The following is an 18,248-nucleotide window of genomic DNA, read 5'->3' on the forward strand; positions in this document are numbered from 1 at the left end:
GGCCCTGGTGGAACTGGTCTGAAATTCTTTACAAAATCAGAAGCCAGAGTCTGATTTTTTTTGCCAGTTGATATTTTTGCGTACAAACATGTAGCCTACTTGGGGCAATTTTTATTTTTGTGAATTTCTATGCTTTTATTTTTCCAGCAATAATTAATTCTTTCATTTCAAACTATGCCTTTCTCTTCATGACAGGGGATGGGAAAAGTAGGCTATAGCCGACGTTTGAATAAAAAATCTAAATTATGGAATTATGGTTTATGATTTGCGTTTGAAGTCGGAATGGAGTTTGGAGCTAATATTTTCAACATATTTGAAGCAGGAGTAGACTTTGGAGTCATAGACTTCAGAGTGGAGCAGGAGTCCAGAAAACCTGACTCTGTACACCTCTAATAGCTACAATCAAAATAGCTTACTTGCCACTGATATTTCATATAACATAAACGACAACACTAACTTAGATAACAACTCTGCAAAGTTAATTATGCCCAAAAAAAAAAATCACATACAGGAAAGTAACGCAGGTGGGCAATGGGCATTCACATCACCATTTTTTAATCTATTTAGTTTTAAACTGTCATTGTTTACCTTTTGTGACCTCTGTACGGTAGTCTGTATATGATTGTGTTATATTGATCGAAATTCTGCACAAAAAAAAATAAGCACGTTGGAATGTTTTAGCACTTTTTCAAGTAGAGTACAGATACAAATTAGCCTACTTTCATATATTATAGATGTTAATTTTTGTTAAACAGATGACTACTTATTTTTCTGCATTCGAAGTATGAACTTCTTTACCAGTAAACCCATTTTTCTTTCATTTGGTAAAGTTGAGTTAGATACACTTCTAGCACGCTGCAAGCACTTTAAAAATATCGTTTTATTCAACGACATGTTACACAGATCAACAATTTGAAACCAACTTTCTGGTGCATGAATGAAAAGATGGTTTTTAGGGCAAGTTTGGGTCACTATGAGTTTCAAAATGAGGTCCGAAATCGAAAGGGCGCCGGTTCGACACCGCTCATGAGCATGCAGCTATGTCTTTGGCAGGATACTTAAGGGTATGCCTGAAGGTGGACATGAAGATTGGCTTCCTTGCCTTCTCGTCCACTTAATCTAAACTTTCAACCACCAGATGTATGCCTGGATACGACAAACAAAACAACAAAAATCTGTTTTTTTTCCACTGCAGCCGTCACATGTTAACATGTGATGACAGCAGTGAAAAAAAGATTTAATTCGGAAAACGGACCTCATTTTCGGATTCCTGACTCTCGAATCCCCAAAACCCCTCTTATCTTTGCTGCACCAAAAATTGTGTTGACCAGGGATTATCATTGCTCTGCTACGTTTGTTTACAATTCTAAAATATTGCTGTATTTGATTGCTTGGCTTCAATGATTTACAGGTGGACGCCACGAAAATCTGTAGAATTACGTCCAACCGCCCTCTTCAGCAACTTGCTTCGTCGTTTTTTGAAGAAGCTGCTCTCAAAAATTTCCAAGAGATGCCTGATATCAAACATCAAGAATTTGCAGCCAACGAGCAGCATTCTTGGGTTTTTCCTAACAGCTTCTTAGCTCGTTGTGGATCTATCAATGATGAATTAAAGTATGGACTGTAGGAGCTGATGTGTATGGCAGCCTGCTATATAGCCTAACATGTTTCAAAATCCAGTGCTATTATTGTTATTTTTACATTTTTTTGATAGCTACGTTTAATTTAAGTAGGTTATATTTTGTGGGCTATAGCAAAAAGCTTAGACAACTACACTGGCATTCCTCTTTACCAAATAGGCCTACAAAACTACACCAAGCCGGCAGGGGCGTTGACAGGAGGGTCTAGGTGGTACTTTTGGACCAGGGTCCGGAATATTTAAGGGGCCCGGATTTAAAAAATTCCCCGCAACTTCAAACATTATCAAGATCCTAACATAATCAGATCTAAAGAACTTGCCATCAGAGGTTAAAACAGCTCTTTCAGCCAGTTATCTTGGACAAAAAAAAAAACGAATAAAACAAAACGTGTTGATAAAGCCGTTGTGACAACTTCAGTCATCACATGTTTAAATTATTTTTCCAGTGCATGGCGATCCCACTCTCTATTGCCCACGCCAATGCAAGTTGTTATAGTCTTCGATAAAAGCAGTTCCATGCATGCTTTGTTCAACGGCGAATCGCTAATGGATTTCACCAAACTTGCTTCAAGATCAGTGATCTACAACCTTGATACGGAAGATAAGGTTTGATACTTTTGAGAAAAAGAAGTTTTTCACGGATAGAGTGATGGTATTGATTGTATGATTGTTTGATAGACAAACCTTTGTCATATGCAGTTGTGCAGTGGAGTGTAGGCCTAATGATAATATTAACAGCATGTATATAGCGCTACAACCACAGTGCAAACTATATTCTTGACAGTGGCGTAACTAGAAAGAAAATGTTGGGGGGACAAAAGTAACTCCTGGAGGGGCAAACATCATTCAACATGATTATCACTGTTAAAGCAATTAACAATGTTGTTATAGCCCAAGCAAATAGTAAATCGATTGCCCACTCCCCCTACTCAATCTCAAGTAAGACGATAGGCTACAATGATTTGTAAGCCAATTAAAAATAAATAAAAAACTGATAAAGTGGCATTTGGCTATAAAAAAATACTTGTTTAAAAAATTTCAAATTTTATCAAGTGCCTCCTTCATCCCGGAACTAAATCCTGCGTACGCAAATGAATGTACCCTCAATACGCGTGTTTCATTGGGTTAAGCAAGCCAACTACGTCTTCTAAATAAAACATTATATGCGGCATCAAGAGTGTTATATCATATTGTTTATATCTATCAGAACAAGTAAACAAGCTGCTGAAAACTAAAAACGTATCGTCAATGAAAGCGGAGTATGGTAGGCTAGACCATGGCCACCTGGAGATGCGGCCTATCTTTAGGTAGCCATGGCTAGACTTATACAGTAATACAGTATAACCTCACAGGCTATTATCAGCAAATGGGCTTTTTTTATTCATTTGGATCCAAAAAGCATTTCTTTTGAGAAAATCCTTCTTGAGAAAATCCAATGGCAATTACTGAGCGCTTACATTGTTTGTGAGATTGAATTCCGGATGTGTCAAATGTCTATGATTGTGAGTGAGAAAACATAGCCTACTCAAAGGAAGATCCAAGTAGGATTTGCTTTTTTTCCTTTAGTAAATGACATTTTACCAGTAAATCGAATATTTATTTCACTGTTACAAGCTGCTGCACAAAGTGCACATACACATGGAAATATCCATCAATAATTTTGAATTTTTATTGTTTTAGTTATATATTGTTCTCAGTTTGCGGCAATTGCATTTTCCGAACAACCACAAATCCTGTCAAGGGTGGGTGACAACAGGTTTTGTTCTGCAAAGTTGGCCAGAGCGATTATTAGAAACAAACAAGAAATTGAAAGATTTATAAACAGCATTGTTCCAAGTGGTAAGTATATGGAATGTATCTGTTGAAGCAGTGTTATTTAAAATTACACATAATGCATATAGCTGATAGTTTTTAAAACATGAGTAAACTTGGAAGAGTGATTTGATTTGCTATATATAGGATATAGCAGGCTGAACATCATCCTTTGCTGACGTAGAACAAATATCTCATTAATCCGATGACATATAGATTATAACATCTGTTTTTGTTTCTATTTTTTACAAAATAAGCATAGCTATATTTAGTGTAGTGCTTACTGTAAAATAAATGTTAGCGATGGTTTTTGGAGACCAGTAAAAACAATTTTTTTTATAGCGCTTATTTTATTTTTAAAGGAGGAACATTTTACGGAAGAGCTTTGGAAAGAGGTTTTGATTTTTTTCAACGCGACTACGATCCAGGTATCAGAACTGTAGGCTATATCCATTTAAAATTTATTTTATGCTAGAGACGTAGCTACAAGAGCGCTTGGAGAGAATCACTTCTCCCCAACTTTACTTTTCCACCTCCCCTCGAAAAATACGTTTTAATAATATTACAACGTTCATGTTAAATGACGTTTGATCCCTCAAAAGCTGCTTTTTTCCTCTAAAATTTTCTCTCTACCTGCGTCACTGTTATGTGCTGCTCTATAAAATTGATGGATGATTTTGCGATGCAGATTTATCTGGTAGCCTACAAAATTCAATATAGTGAGATAAGTCACCTGCTGGGATATAGCCTAATGATATTCATCTTTTAGTACAATCAGGACACACATCAAGTAACAAAATGGTGGTTCCCCTGAAATCTCTGATATGTTTGTTTGTTTTGTTTTTTCATGTCTTTATCCTGCATTGCGAGAAAGCGGACTTGAGCGCTATGCATCGGTGTACGCCTTCCGACACGCTGCAGTCGACGGCAATGTCTGTTTCCGGTTGTCTACTCTACTTATGACTTAAATTTGGTACTACCCATTACTCGAAATCGATCACTGGGTAGAGGCAATTATCGTAAAGTTTCTTGCGCAGAGAAACAACAGCAAGTGCAGGTGGCTAGAGTCGAACATGCAGGCTCTCGACTGCGAGCCCAACGCGCTAACCACTCGGCCACTGCTGCCGACTATCTTTGAAACATAGGCTACTGACGAAATAAAGAAGCTAGGAAAAGGGCGGTACCTGCAAGCTGACTTTAGAAAAATCACATATTTTGGTGTAAAAAATGAACTTATCAGGTGGCAGTGTGCAAATAACAATGATGAAATAGCGTTATATAAATTATGCTTATTATTTTTAACGTTATATGCCACGAGCTACCATTAATGTTATATGTCAGCAGGCTACTTTGATGTGTGGAATTTTCAGATGAAACGGTCTTTCGTGTAATGCTTTTTCTATCTGATGGTGCCCCTGAGGATAGCAGAAAGTCAATTTTTCAAAACCTCCAGGCAGCCAGCGGACGTGTAAACAATTCAGTTGTTATAATGACATACGGACTTGGGAATGCAGGTAAAGGAAGTTGTAGCTTTCTAACCGTATGGATCGAAGACGTGGAAAGAGATTTCCAAATCAGTCAAAAATAAAATTGAAAGTTTAGTCAAAAATAATTTACTATCACAACCTTCTTTATCTTCTTCTTGCTTACGAGGCAGCACTTCAGGAACATCTCCCAATTGCTGCAACCAGTGCAATGCTTTCATATCAGGGTTTATAAAATCCACATGCTCTGCAGGTCGAAACAAAGGACATTGATTTATGAAGTGCTGCGCTGTTTGAGATTCGCCACAATCATGTAGGCTTGTTTCACAAAAACTGGCTACTACAACAATAGGCTATCACTTATAAGCAATATCTGCTGTAGCATTGTTTAGGCTGTATTGCCCAGTAGGGTGGGCCGTTTTTGACTTTTTTTCGAAATTCAAAAACGGCTAGTCACAAAAAGTGGCACATGCATGAAAAAATTACGTGTGCAAAATTTCATCAGTTTGGGGGTGCATCTTCTGCCCCCGCAGGGGGATCAAACTTTCAATTTTTTGAAAAAAAGAGGGAAATTTCACTTTCCGTTTTAACATAATTTTTTTTATAATTTTTCTACTGGCTAGTTATAAATTGGAAGTGGGATGTACCCAGAACTTTCCTATGTAAAGGCATGTTCGAAGCTTAAGGTTTACTGCCCCCGCATCGACGACCAAAATGCTGAATTTTCACCAATTTGAAATGCTATTTTGTCATTGCTCAATAAACAAACTTGTCGCAAAAGGGCGAGATGGTGTTAACGCTGTAGGCCTACGCTCATTTATGTTCTGTCCATTAACTTTGTAGGATGATACAAACTGAAAAACTATAAGACGTAGTCTTGCTTAAATTAAAAGCAATAGTAGCCTACGTTTGATCAGTTGCAGCTATAAAACGCAACCTATAATTTACTTCAGAATAAAAGCAATATGATCTGCAGGTTCCGTAAATGGAATGTACTGTACAGTTCCACGTGAATTGTTATCATGATCTTGTTTACACAAATTTGTCATTTACAAACCATTAAACGTTTACTTGATAAGGCTACTGCAGAACCACATACAAGAGTAAACTTTGTTTGACAGCAATGTAACGATAAAAAAGAACTTGTGTTAACAAAAAAAATCGAATTTGTGTCAAAAATACAACAAACAACAAGGTCTTTTAGCCAGTTTCCCAGATTATTGCTCAAATTTAGTTCTGGCTGAAGTCTAATGGATCATAAAATCTTGTTTCGGCTGGAACCTAAGAATTCTTTTTCCTTGATTGTAATATTGCTTTGATGTAGGCTACCCATCTCTTTTAAGGCTGTCCACCACATGTGATGAGCATCTGTTGTGTGTGGCAGAGAAAACGTAGAAAACAACTGTTGTGAAGGCATCTTTGTTTCGATGTGCTCTTTTATCACATTGCTGTCAAAACCACGCATCGCTGGGGGGTTCCGTAACTGAAATATTTTGCTAGTCTATCATCTCAAAGTAACGTTCGGAACTGAACTGCAATATTGACGGGGTGAATTTTTGCTGACGAGTGCTGTGAGATGATAATATCCTTGAATTGAAAATTCTTCTCCATCCTAGTTCCCTTACATACTCTTTGGTATAACATATGATTGCAATCAAAATGTTTTCAGGATGGGCATAAAACGCATTCTTCTATATTACTTTGTTGAGGATATTGCGAGCTTTATTCGATAGCTTCTGAGCAGAGTGTAGAATTTTAAAGAAATGTTTTTGGCCATTAATGAAATTGCTTTCCTTTTTAATGGCAAACCATACTGGAATGTAAACATTCATAATGTAGCCTATCCACAAGTTCCACCAATACTTCACAGTGTAGATTCAAGCGATCTGTTATAGCCTGATGCTGCGGGTTCTTTTTGGCAATATCAAATTACACTAGCTTTCGGAACACAGTTCCCTAGTCATGCCAAAAAGAACCCGCAGCATCAGATATTGCCAAAAAGAACCCGCAGCATCAGGCTATAACAGATCGTTTGAATCTACACTGTGAAGTAAGCAACGATCATGCTGCTAACAGCGAAACGCATTCAACTACTTCCACCAATACAGCTGACGCGTTAGATGCAACATATAAACGTAGAATTCTATTGGCTGTGTTCAATAGGGTGGATCAAAAATGGCAAAAAAAAAATTTTTTCTCAATTTTGATTAGCTAGATATGGCAAAAGTTGCCAATATATCACCATAACACAATGTAAAAAATTGAAGAGGTTTGAACAAGTTTTTGATCTCCCCCCGCGACATACAAATTTAGGCACTTATACATACAAGAACTGCATGGCAAATTTTTTTTCGATTTTAACTCGCTTTGCAGACATGGCAAAAGGTTCTAATATAAGGTTCAAATACAATGAAAATATGTGTACTTAAGAGTTTTGACTTCACCCTCTTTCAGCATATTAATTTTAAAGTGACTTGGCTGATGGACCACCCGCGGTTCCAACAGGTAAACGCCTATTAACCATCACCATCAGATGGCCGAGTATAGACTCACAAGCTTAAACTTTGTATGACTGATTTGACAGGTGGCCCATTGGCAAAGTCACTTCCTATTAATTTATGCGCTCATGCATACAAAGACTGCAAGCAATATTACAAACAGTTACAAGTTGAAGTGAGTAAAGTTACGTTTAGACTCAAATGTTGGCATTAACTGACGAGAAGCAATTCGGGCACAAATGAAGCCGTCTCGATATGTCGGTCCACAAACTGCTTTAGATGCATCGGTAACCAGCTTGCACGAGCCTTTTAACAGCCTGCGTGTGACATGGAAATTCGGGAAAAAATACAGTGGGAGTCACATCTATCATGATGAATTGCAGGAGCTCAGCATCCGTCATTGTTTTAATTACAGGAGGCTCCGTGATAGGAAGATCTGTCCAGTTAATCAATTCGAAGTATTTCACTGCATCAAAATTAAGCTTTGAGGGAACTTTAAATTTTTGTATTTTTTCCCTGGGTTTTGCAGCTCTAGCTTTCATCACTCCACGCAGGCCTAGTTCTCGAATATGTGGTCGATGGTAAGTTATTATAGCCAAAGTTAGGCCTATATTTTCCGGATGAGCAAAGCATGAGTTGCGTTGCATAACTGGGTCGATAATTTTCTTGTGTTTCTGACAAAGATATCGTGATGTGGTTATCATTTGGTGAATGTGTCTAGCTCCATCTTTGCAAGATGAATGTGATTTTATTGTGAACCACATTGGAGCATAAACACGGATAATGAACATAACCAATGCTTGTCGTCTCCCATACGGATTTTTATCGCTGACATATAATCTAAGGGTTCTATTAATTAGCTGTAGTCAGCCATCGTGAGTGTCTGAGTGATTCAAGCATCCTGGATTTCGCATCGCCAGATCAATGCTACATTCACCAGTGCAGTCAAACTGAATGGTGAAGATTGATGAAGGGAGTACCAAGTAATAATAAAACTAGGCCATCGCCCAGAAGAGTTACCCATACTAGTCTAAGTAAACTGCCTTTTAATCTGTAAGAAGCGCATATAACTTTTATTAAACTTTGTGGAACCTGCAGTGCAAGCAAATTCCAATAATTCTACTATAAAGCTTCTTTTGTATCTAGAATTCTTTTGAAGAATCAAATGCTACATCAGCTAATTGTTGATACCCAACCAAGTATTTTAGCAATGGTGATAAAACGGTCAATTGTAGCCTATCTGTTTGAACACAAGTCGCTTATTATGACATCATAAAGCGCATAAGTGAGTCACACAGTATTTATGCATTTGACCAATTTTGCGGGAGACTTTCTCCAACCCGATATTAGGGAAATTAAAACCTTGCGGGGGGCGATCAAAAAATTGTCAAAACCAAACAAAAATTTGCATGTATGTTATTATGGGTATTTCGCACCTTTTTCACATACTAGCTTAGAAAAATAAAAATTTTGGGTTTTTCGATCCACCCTAGTGTTCAACCATCTTGAGTGGTTCATCATACCTGGACTCCTATATGCGAAATGAATTGATATAGGCCTATCTCCACTTTTCACTGTTCTGTGCATGTGTAAAAGATATTTTTAGTCAGTGCTGAGGTCATTTTCATCAATTTCAATCTCTGGTGCCGGAACTGCTTTATATTATACAACATCTAGTTGTGTGACAGTGGCTAGCTGCTTTATAATGGGCCCAGTGAAGCCATCAGGTCTGCTAGTATTTCCATATCTTTTATAAGATGCCTAAGAGGCAATTTATTACTATGAAGTAGGCATATTAACCATTGAAGTGGCTTTTGGAAATGATCTTTCAGGAGCTTTATCACGACGCCTTTTTGACCTGTGTTTATTGCGGTTCCATCGCATCCAATTGCCATTACATTATCGTAGCTAATTTTATTGGATCCAAGATATTCAAGAATCCCGGTAGCTATTGACGCACTAGATCCGTTGGCTGCAGTAAAATGACCAATGAAATGAGAACTTGGCTCCTCAAGTAAAGTAATGTGCTCCTCAACTGCGAAACGTTTTCGAAGTTGCCCACTAATTTCATCTTGTTTGATGGTTTAATCTTTTCGGCCATCAAAATATATGCTTTGCAAATTTATGCACATGATAGGCCTACTTTCCATTTGAGTTGTAAACCTCATTTCTTTTCTCGCTCTTCTCACTTTGCTTTTATCTATGACTGATTGACAACTCCCGCATCTTGTAGAAATGATGAAGCAATAAGTGCTGCAGACCTATGTGAAATACCAGTACGATCGCATGATTCAACAAATACTACTAAACTGGAAGTAACCTTGCTTTTTCTGGGGTTTTCCGAGGCAAAACTGGGTTGATAATCAAAATCTTCGCAGCGTTCTTTTGGGATGACAAAGTTTCTGAGCTTGAATAAGAAGTTAAAGGTGTTTTAACCAAAGCGCTACTTGTGCCTGCTCCTGTGTCTTCACGTAAAGAACGGAATTGCTCTGATCTTGCGACTCTCCTCGGAAAACGTTTAAAATTAGATTTTGTGGCCGATTTATCATGTTTATCAATCACTATTATGTGAGTTGTTCTTTGATCAAGAAGGAACTGTTGTTCTGTAACTGGGACACGATTTTCCTGCGGGCAAGTACAGTGCAGAAAATTGGAACACTTAGGCTACAACAACTGATTTCAAATATTTTTGCTTTGCAGATTCTTTCATTTGGTCCAAATTTTGCTGAAATTTAGGCCCACCTCTAGAATTTGACTTCAAAAGATTATTCTTTTTTTTTGTAACTCTTTATCATAAATAGGTACTGATGTTCGTACCTCATTCGTATCATCCTGCAAACTTAATGGACAGAACATAAATGAGCGTAGCGTTAACACCATCTCGCCCTTTTGCGACAAGTTTGTTTATTGAGCAATGACAAAATAGCATTTCAAATTGGTGAAAATTCAGTATTTTGGTCGTCGATGCGGGGGCAGTAAACCTTAAGCTTCGAACATGCCTTTACATAGGAAAGTTCTGGGTACATCCCACTTCCAATTTATAACTAGCCAGTAGAAAAATTATAAAAAAAATTATGTTAAAACGGAAAGTGAAATTTCCCTCTTTTTTCAAAAAATTGAAAGTTTGACCCCCCCTGCGGGGGCAGAAGATGCACCCCCAAACTGATGAAATTTTGCACACGTAATTTTTTCATGCATGTGCCACTTTTTGTGACTAGCCGTTTTTGAATTTCGAAAAAAGTCAAAAACGGCCCACCCTATTGCCCAGTGTGGAATTTCTGTATTCTGATTTGATAAAGATGTTTCTCCTAAACGTTTTTCTTAACTTAAGTTACTACCCAGACAGCAAATTCCATCATTTTTACATTAATTCAACGTTTGCAAACGTTGAATTAATGTAAAAATGACGAATTTGCTGTCTTGGTAGCAAATAATTTAAACAATCGCCACTTGTTAAAATATACCGAAACTCACAACTGAATATGAACCCAATGTGATTGAACCAGCGATGTACGGAATCAGATTTGAAAGAAAATTTAACACAAGCGCACGCTAAATGTAATTCTATCCACATAGCTTAGGCTACATGGTTATTTGCAGTAGAATTTCTTACTTTTAATCGTTAACTCACAGTTTTGTTTTATGTGCCGTATGTTGCAGATTTCACCATATTGAAAGATATTGCAACGTTCAACCCAGACCTGTCCAAGGTAGGTTATGCCAAAGTAAGGTACAGTAAACTACATGCATTGTTAAATGACCAAAACGAACAAAAAATTAAAAGTAGGCATTGGAACTTTCCAAGTAATCCTTTACCAGTGCCGTGCTGGGTACTTGCTTTTGAAAGTAATTCGACGCCAGTACTTGGTAGGCTACTTATTATCAAAGTTAGCCTACTACATTAGCTAAAACCTCAATTTCTAAGGTAACAGGGATCAGTAGTCAGTAGATGTAACAGAAAATATATTTCGCACTTGCTAGTTCATCGTCAGTTCTCTGTCGATATGGAACAGGGATATGGAACTTTAGCTTTCTAGATATGGAACAAGAGTCGTTTCAGAACAAGACTAGGTCAGAAAGCGAGGCAGACTCCTATACTCAGTTCAGCAGCAGCCTGGAGCAGTTAGCTACAAGTTACTACACAAGTTTAACTTCAAAAACCATCTACAGTAACTTGTTTTGTTTCTGAGGTTGTCTTCAGAGCGATTTTAATTGTGACATGCGTGAGACAAAATCAAGTAACCTAAGTTTGACGAAATCCAGCTAATATCACTTTTGCATTTATTCAACGTTTGTCAGCAATGCATCATTCAAGTAACGATAATTGCTGTTGTAAGTTGGAAAACCAGTATTCTGCTTTATTTCTACTGCTTTGATAATTTTGCATTATTGAAAAACAAAAAACATTGTTTATTTCTGTGACATGAAATCAATAAGTATTTCTGGAGATTGGTCAATTTACTTTCTTTACTTCCAATTACCTTTAGCAAGGTTGTAATAATTCACTAAGCTTTCTTCTTGATTTCGAAAAAAAATTAGTAGGGGCAGGTTCGAAGTTGATCTCAACTTGTAAAATTAGGTATTTGTCGTCATATCCGATAGACTTGGTAAATACACTTCATCATTCGTGCATGAATTTACCCTTTTTTAACTTTTGAAATCAAATGTAACCTTTGCATGCACATTTCAGAGAGGAAGATTCAGAGCAATCACCGACCCATCAACTTTAGTTTCTCAAATCAGTCCTTACTTTGAGATTTTTTTACCCAAGGAAAGAAACAGAACGGATAAAATATGGTCGACGTCACCTTATTCAAGCAACTCCGAATTTGGTTGGCTATCTATAAAGTTGTAGCTTTACTAATCTTATACAGTATTGCTTTATAATGTGGATTTATAGGAAAATGCTTAAAATGTCATGGAAAGATAAAATCACAAAGAAAGGTGTACAATCTAGAATACAAATCAACATGGAAATTCTACAAACAATTGAATCAAGAAAATTGAAATATTTTGCCCTCATGATTCCCAATAATTCTCTTCAAAGACAACTACTAGAAGGAAAAATGAACGGCAAACGAAATAGGGGCAGACCACCAAAAATTTGGATTAAGGGTATTGAAAACTGGTCAGGACTTAATTACAAAACTGCAGTAGAAAAATCTCACAACAGAGAAACTTGGCGCCTCATTGACTCCAACCCTCGACGAGAGGAAGGAACTTAATGATGATGATTACTTTACAGAACAAACGCTGTTTACCAAAAGAAAAATGCAAACTTCAAACCGATTTTCGTGATAGATCTATCTACTTTGTACACTATACCGTAGCTGTTTTGAATCTGCCAGCAATTAGTTGATATTATACTTTTCATACCCCAGGTTTTAGCATGAGGTGGCAAACTGTGTATTTTTATTTCTCCGTAGTTTAACCCGGAAACAAGAGTTTGTTTATTGTTCTTAAACTGAAGGAAAATAATTGCAGAGTGTTTTCAAACAGCCGCTTTTGCAACTGGCAAATTGTACATTTTGTCAGGAAAATAAACTTGAACGAAATGTGCCAACTTTGAGTAGACGCATAGACAACCGTTGAACATAGACATAGTTGCGAAGACACAGTGATCTTCACCAGATCGGTTCATATCCGTATTTCGACTAGTTAAGATCTGCATCAGTATAAAAAGGCATTCTAGAACGTTATTTCATTGAATTAGCTGTGCTAGTATGTTTCGCATAACATTTTTATTTCACGACCAAAGTGGTCTGCACAGAGGCGTAGCTACAGAGAAAATATTGTGGGGCCAAAAGCAACTGTTCAAGAGGCAAATTTTTAATATTTGATATAAAGATTTTATGTAAAAACATAGCTGCTGAATGTAGCCAAACATTTATCAAACTTCGTTCAACATGTAATACAATGTCATAAAAAAGTTTTATTAGAAATAAAAACCCATTTTGGGCGGACAAAATAAACTTTTGAGCGTAGGGCAATTTCTTTCTAAATTCACCCGTGACTACTTCCTTATAGGTATGCCTAGTTAAGCTATTTTTTGTTACTAATAGCGTACATATTTCAACTGTATGCATTACCATTTGTCAGGTTTTCTTATCAGAGTGAGCAAACCTGTTTACGTTGCAAATAACCTTGTCGGATTAGTGGGAATTGAACTCACTTTACGAGATTTGATTTCACATGCGATTTATTTCTATCGGAACGGCATACGTTATTCTTTTATAGTCAACAGGAAAGGTAAGTCGTAAGCAAATATCAAAAATCTTGTAGAATGCTTTCAAAGTGGGCTTACTAGATTGCTCTTAAGTAAAAAAGTTGTAAATACGGTACACTGTGCTAGTTAACTCTACTATGCCTCTCAAAGAACTTCCTATCTCCTAACTAACTTAGGTTATCTTATGTTTAGTGCAGCTTATTTTAGGATATTGAAATATGCTATGTTAAACAAGTTTAGTTTTAGCTTTGATTCTACTGTAAATATCGTTATTTGTAAATGATATAGCCTACTTCGCTGCGTCTCTGTTCGACTAAACTGACATTGTCTGCTTTGTAAAGCGCTGAGAACAACGAATGCCTGAGTTGGGTACTGCTCCATGTAAAAAACACATTATCATTACTACTACTGGTATTATGTTGTTGATTTTGACCGGCTTTGAACAGTAAATATAAAGTTTGGGTAAGCGAAAGAAAAGCAAGTGCTTATGTCAACTACACAGTTAAATGAAAAAATATAACTATCAGCAAAATCGCTTTTTAATTTCAATCTCAAGATTTCTTTGTTTAGGTATAGTTCTTTACCATCCGCTTTTCGAATCAACTGGCGAACAATATCATTACTTCGCTTTCGGGACTACGTTTGAAACAGACGACGAGTTTCTTTCTGTTTTTGAATCAATAAAACGGTATACTGTAGGTTACTATTATAACTTACGGTAGGCTACTATAATAACTTACTGTACAATAAATTTACAAACAAACGGTACCAGTGCATGCATGTCAGAATGCACCAAAATGTCACAACAAAAGCACCTTAAAATTTGAGCCTACGTGTTATATTTTTCCGATTTGAGACTTATTTTATTTTTGGATATTAAGGCCTTATTCTACGTGTAATAACTTAGTCCATTTGCTAGGAGATTTTACTGTTGACTTAACACTTTCTCAGCATTGATTGCAGAATTTGCAGTGTAGTCACATTCCATAAGCTCAAGCTTAACGGTAGAACTACATATTTTACCGGTAGGCAAGTAGATTCCAGTAGTAAGGGTAGTAACAGGCATTAATTGGCTGAGAGCTGTTGAAAAAATAATCTAGACCCGGTACCAATGAAGTTTTCGGGTCCCAAATTAAAACGCTTCAAGAAAAACGTTCCATATTCAGCAAATACGAGGTAGATTTTTCAAGTTTCCGGGTCTTTAGGGCCCCTAAATTATCCCGGGTCTGGGTTCAAAAGTACACCCTTGATCCAGGGATTCATAGTAGCCTATATACTACCATATGCTATATGAACCCCTGCCTAGATCCCTCTTGTCAACGCCACTAAATAGGCCAGTAGGTGCCAGTTATGTACCAGGAAACCATATAGACTTCCGGCAAGCCAGGAGACCTGTATGTTGTTATGTTTCACTAACGTTTTACAGACCATGCCAATAAGAATTCCTAGAGAAAATAATGCGCAAGTTTTTTTATTTACGGTGATGCAGGGGCGAAAGTGGGAGCAAAACTTTTATGTCCTCACAATACATCTCAAGAGGATACGGTGGAAGATATGGAGTGCAGAAGACGCTCGTTCAATCGACTTATCATTGGAACCAGGTTTGTCAAACTGATACAATTTTAACTTAATTTTTGATAGTTTTAACAGAACGGTATATAATATAATGTTGACCGGAAATAACCTATTTTAATACCGCATTTAGATTTAATTGAATATATAATTACTTACTTTTCAATACAGCTCAAAAAATGGCTTAGAAGTAGCAACAGATTTGTTCAATATAGGCTACGATGCTGTATCACCACGAATAGTTAACACATTTTTTTCCTAAGCAAAATAAAGCCCTGAAGGTAGCATCTGAAAGGTTAACCACAACAACACTGCTTTGCGTGTGGACTATACCTGCATATCTTATCATAGATTCAGTTGATTCTATCCACTGTTTTAAAGTACGGTAGCTTAGTTACCATACGTTACAGTACTAACAGCAAACACATTTGTAGTGCTTCACATGCTTAATCTGGTTTGCAGATTCGCGGAACCAAATACTGTGTTTGCATTGTCTATTATCAAAATGACAGCAATTTGGTTTTCTTTGAAGGAGATTCGATTCCCTCTGGAACATTTCATTATCACAGATTTGATGTTAAATTGCCACCAGAACCATGCACTCACCTTAATGAACTGGGATCAAAAGGTGCGAAGTTTTATCTACAGTTTTGTTAAAACGATTATGTTTATTAGCAAACCGTAAATGGCACTTACATATCTAGTAAACGATAAAGAAGACATAAGGGTGATACATCAACTAACACTTCTCCTCGTCCGTTATTTATGACAATTGTTAGAAAAAAATGTTTAACTAGTGAGAAGGTTTGTAACCAGTTATTATTTTTTTTTTCTATATTCTGCCTTGGCACAAAAACACGCAAGCGTTTCCAATAACCAACAATAAACTCTAGAAAGACGAAAACGTTATTGTAGATCACTCTGTGTTTGAGATCATTGTTACTATGGTGGTGACCCAAGAACGATAGGAATCTATCAAAGCTTATCAAACCTACTCAAAGGTTGAGCCTGGAGAATACATAGCCCTAAATCTAATGTATCATTTCTTGATTTGCATTAAACCACTATTTGCAAGATTTTTAGAAAGTCTTAAGTAACAAACGTACGAATACAAACATCTCTCACTCTCCTACCAAAAGATAAATAATCTTAACTTGAAAACGCAGGTCTTTGGTTTGTTGCATGCATTTCGTAGTCACCAATGGCGAAGTGAATTTGTGGGAATTTTTTTTAATATCTTTTTAATGGTAAATGTAAACTTACTGTTAACATAACATTTGTTTCAGACAGCTGCTCAATTTTTTTTGGGTACCAGTCTTACATGTATCCTGAAAAGCATTTTTCTCGATCCATCAATGAGACAGATATTGATAAGATTTCTCAGTACCTTGAAGGCACCGGAAAAAACTCATTTCAAATTAAAGTAAGTAAATAGCCTACTTAGCTCCATTGATGTATTGACAAGTGAGACTGCTCTCTGGGTATTCAATTTAAAGCATGTTATGTGTTTCCGCTTAACAAATTAGAAGAACGTGTCAGTGGCACCTTCCTTTGAATTAAGTGTTTGTGTAAAGGAAATCGTGAATTTTTTAAATAACATTTGTGTTTTAACGTAATGTACGCTGGAAGAATATCACATAAATTTTCACCACTAGCAAATCAAAGGGGACACTTGGTCGCATGCTGTTTCACGACATTGAAAAGAAAGGCAAAATTTTATGACAAACTAAAGACCAACTTCAAGGAAATTTATCAGTGACGTCATTTTTTCAGGAAACAGCCAAACAAGACGTTGTTGCAACGTTAAAAGCTGAAGAACTATGGTTAGATGACAATGACACAGTTGATTTGAGGAAATATGTCTTGAGGAAATACATCGGTACAAGAAATGGCGTAGTTAGATTATACCCTGGAGGACAGATTCAAACAAATTACGATCCGACCACAAGAGTCTGGTACGATTTTAATTAAAAGTTATTTTCGTTGACAAAAATTTCTCTTTCAAATTGGTGACTGTCAAAAACTTGTTTTGCTGCTTATTCATGAAGACGTTTATGTCAAACTGACTTTTCTTGTGACTTGATTTTGCATACCGAGATGGTAGAGATTTTATACTTTGTGGTAAAGCAAATAAGAAATCCGAAATCTGCGCCCACCTTGAAGAAAGTCGTTAAATGCATTGCAAAAACACGCGCAAGCAGTGTCGAACAAGTTACCGTACCTTTCGAACGATGATCAAACGCTATTACCACTTCGCCATGCAGCCCAAAACAGATGTTTAGGAATAATGGTTTGGTATATTTATCGTAGTTCTATTGCAGCTCAATCCTTTTGGTGACGGTACCTTTCATTCAACTTGGTGTCATATTTACGGTGCCACCACATTATTACCAACTTATCCTGACTGCGTTATGCAAGATACGCAAGAAAGAACATAATCGGTACCGCTTTTAAAGACGTTGGTATGACTTGAACCCAGACTTACCAGCGCCAGAGCTGAAAGAGATAACTACTCGCCCACTGAGCTCACCAAATGTTCAATCAAGCGTTTTTACGAATGTTAACTATCATAGAGTCTAAGTGGGTCATTGTTAATGCACTGTAAAACTATCACCTAATGGAAAAAAGATTGGCCTTAGAAGTAGGCCTACACGGAAAAAAGTGGAAAGATGATTATGATTTGTGTAGGTATGTAACTGCACTTGCAAACAAAGGGAAATATGCAATTTCCGTGCCGTACAGTGATGCTGGTACGAAGCAAACTGTGATAACAGTCAGCCGTGCTTTGTACAAGAGAAAGTAAGATCAACAGTATACTGTAACTTAATTTCCATATTCATCAATAATTTCCATGCAAATTAGGCTATGGATTTTTTAGCCTGACTATGTGCTGCTTATGACCTTTGTAAAGTTGTGCACATAGCCACTCTTTACTTAAAGATTGACGTAATCCTTTCACCTGGAAGAAGTTGTTTGCCACAGCTAATAGCCTATTACGTTATATTTCTGCACACTTC

General features: G+C 36.8%; 1 protein-coding gene across 1 annotated transcript in view; it reads left to right on the forward strand.

Annotated features, from left to right (window-relative positions):
- Positions 1–18,248, forward strand: part of LOC145771114 (VWFA and cache domain-containing protein 1-like) — a 35,474-nt gene that overhangs the window by 3,328 nt on the left and 13,898 nt on the right. Inside the window, exons 4-17 of the mRNA XM_082582853.1 lie at positions 1,412–1,614; positions 2,086–2,245; positions 3,337–3,478; positions 3,814–3,879; positions 4,822–4,965; positions 11,094–11,143; positions 12,124–12,265; positions 13,533–13,682; positions 14,230–14,347; positions 15,149–15,260; positions 15,694–15,859; positions 16,518–16,654; positions 17,005–17,186; positions 17,920–18,030. Of these exons, the coding sequence (XP_082438979.1) occupies positions 1,412–1,614; positions 2,086–2,245; positions 3,337–3,478; positions 3,814–3,879; positions 4,822–4,965; positions 11,094–11,143; positions 12,124–12,265; positions 13,533–13,682; positions 14,230–14,347; positions 15,149–15,260; positions 15,694–15,859; positions 16,518–16,654; positions 17,005–17,186; positions 17,920–18,030 (1,883 nt within the window). The remainder of the gene's footprint in view (positions 1–1,411; positions 1,615–2,085; positions 2,246–3,336; positions 3,479–3,813; positions 3,880–4,821; positions 4,966–11,093; positions 11,144–12,123; positions 12,266–13,532; positions 13,683–14,229; positions 14,348–15,148; positions 15,261–15,693; positions 15,860–16,517; positions 16,655–17,004; positions 17,187–17,919; positions 18,031–18,248) is intronic.

This window comes from Aplidium turbinatum, chromosome 5 (genome assembly GCF_918807975.1).
Source record: "Aplidium turbinatum chromosome 5, kaAplTurb1.1, whole genome shotgun sequence".
Lineage (NCBI taxonomy): Eukaryota > Metazoa > Chordata > Ascidiacea > Aplousobranchia > Polyclinidae > Aplidium > Aplidium turbinatum.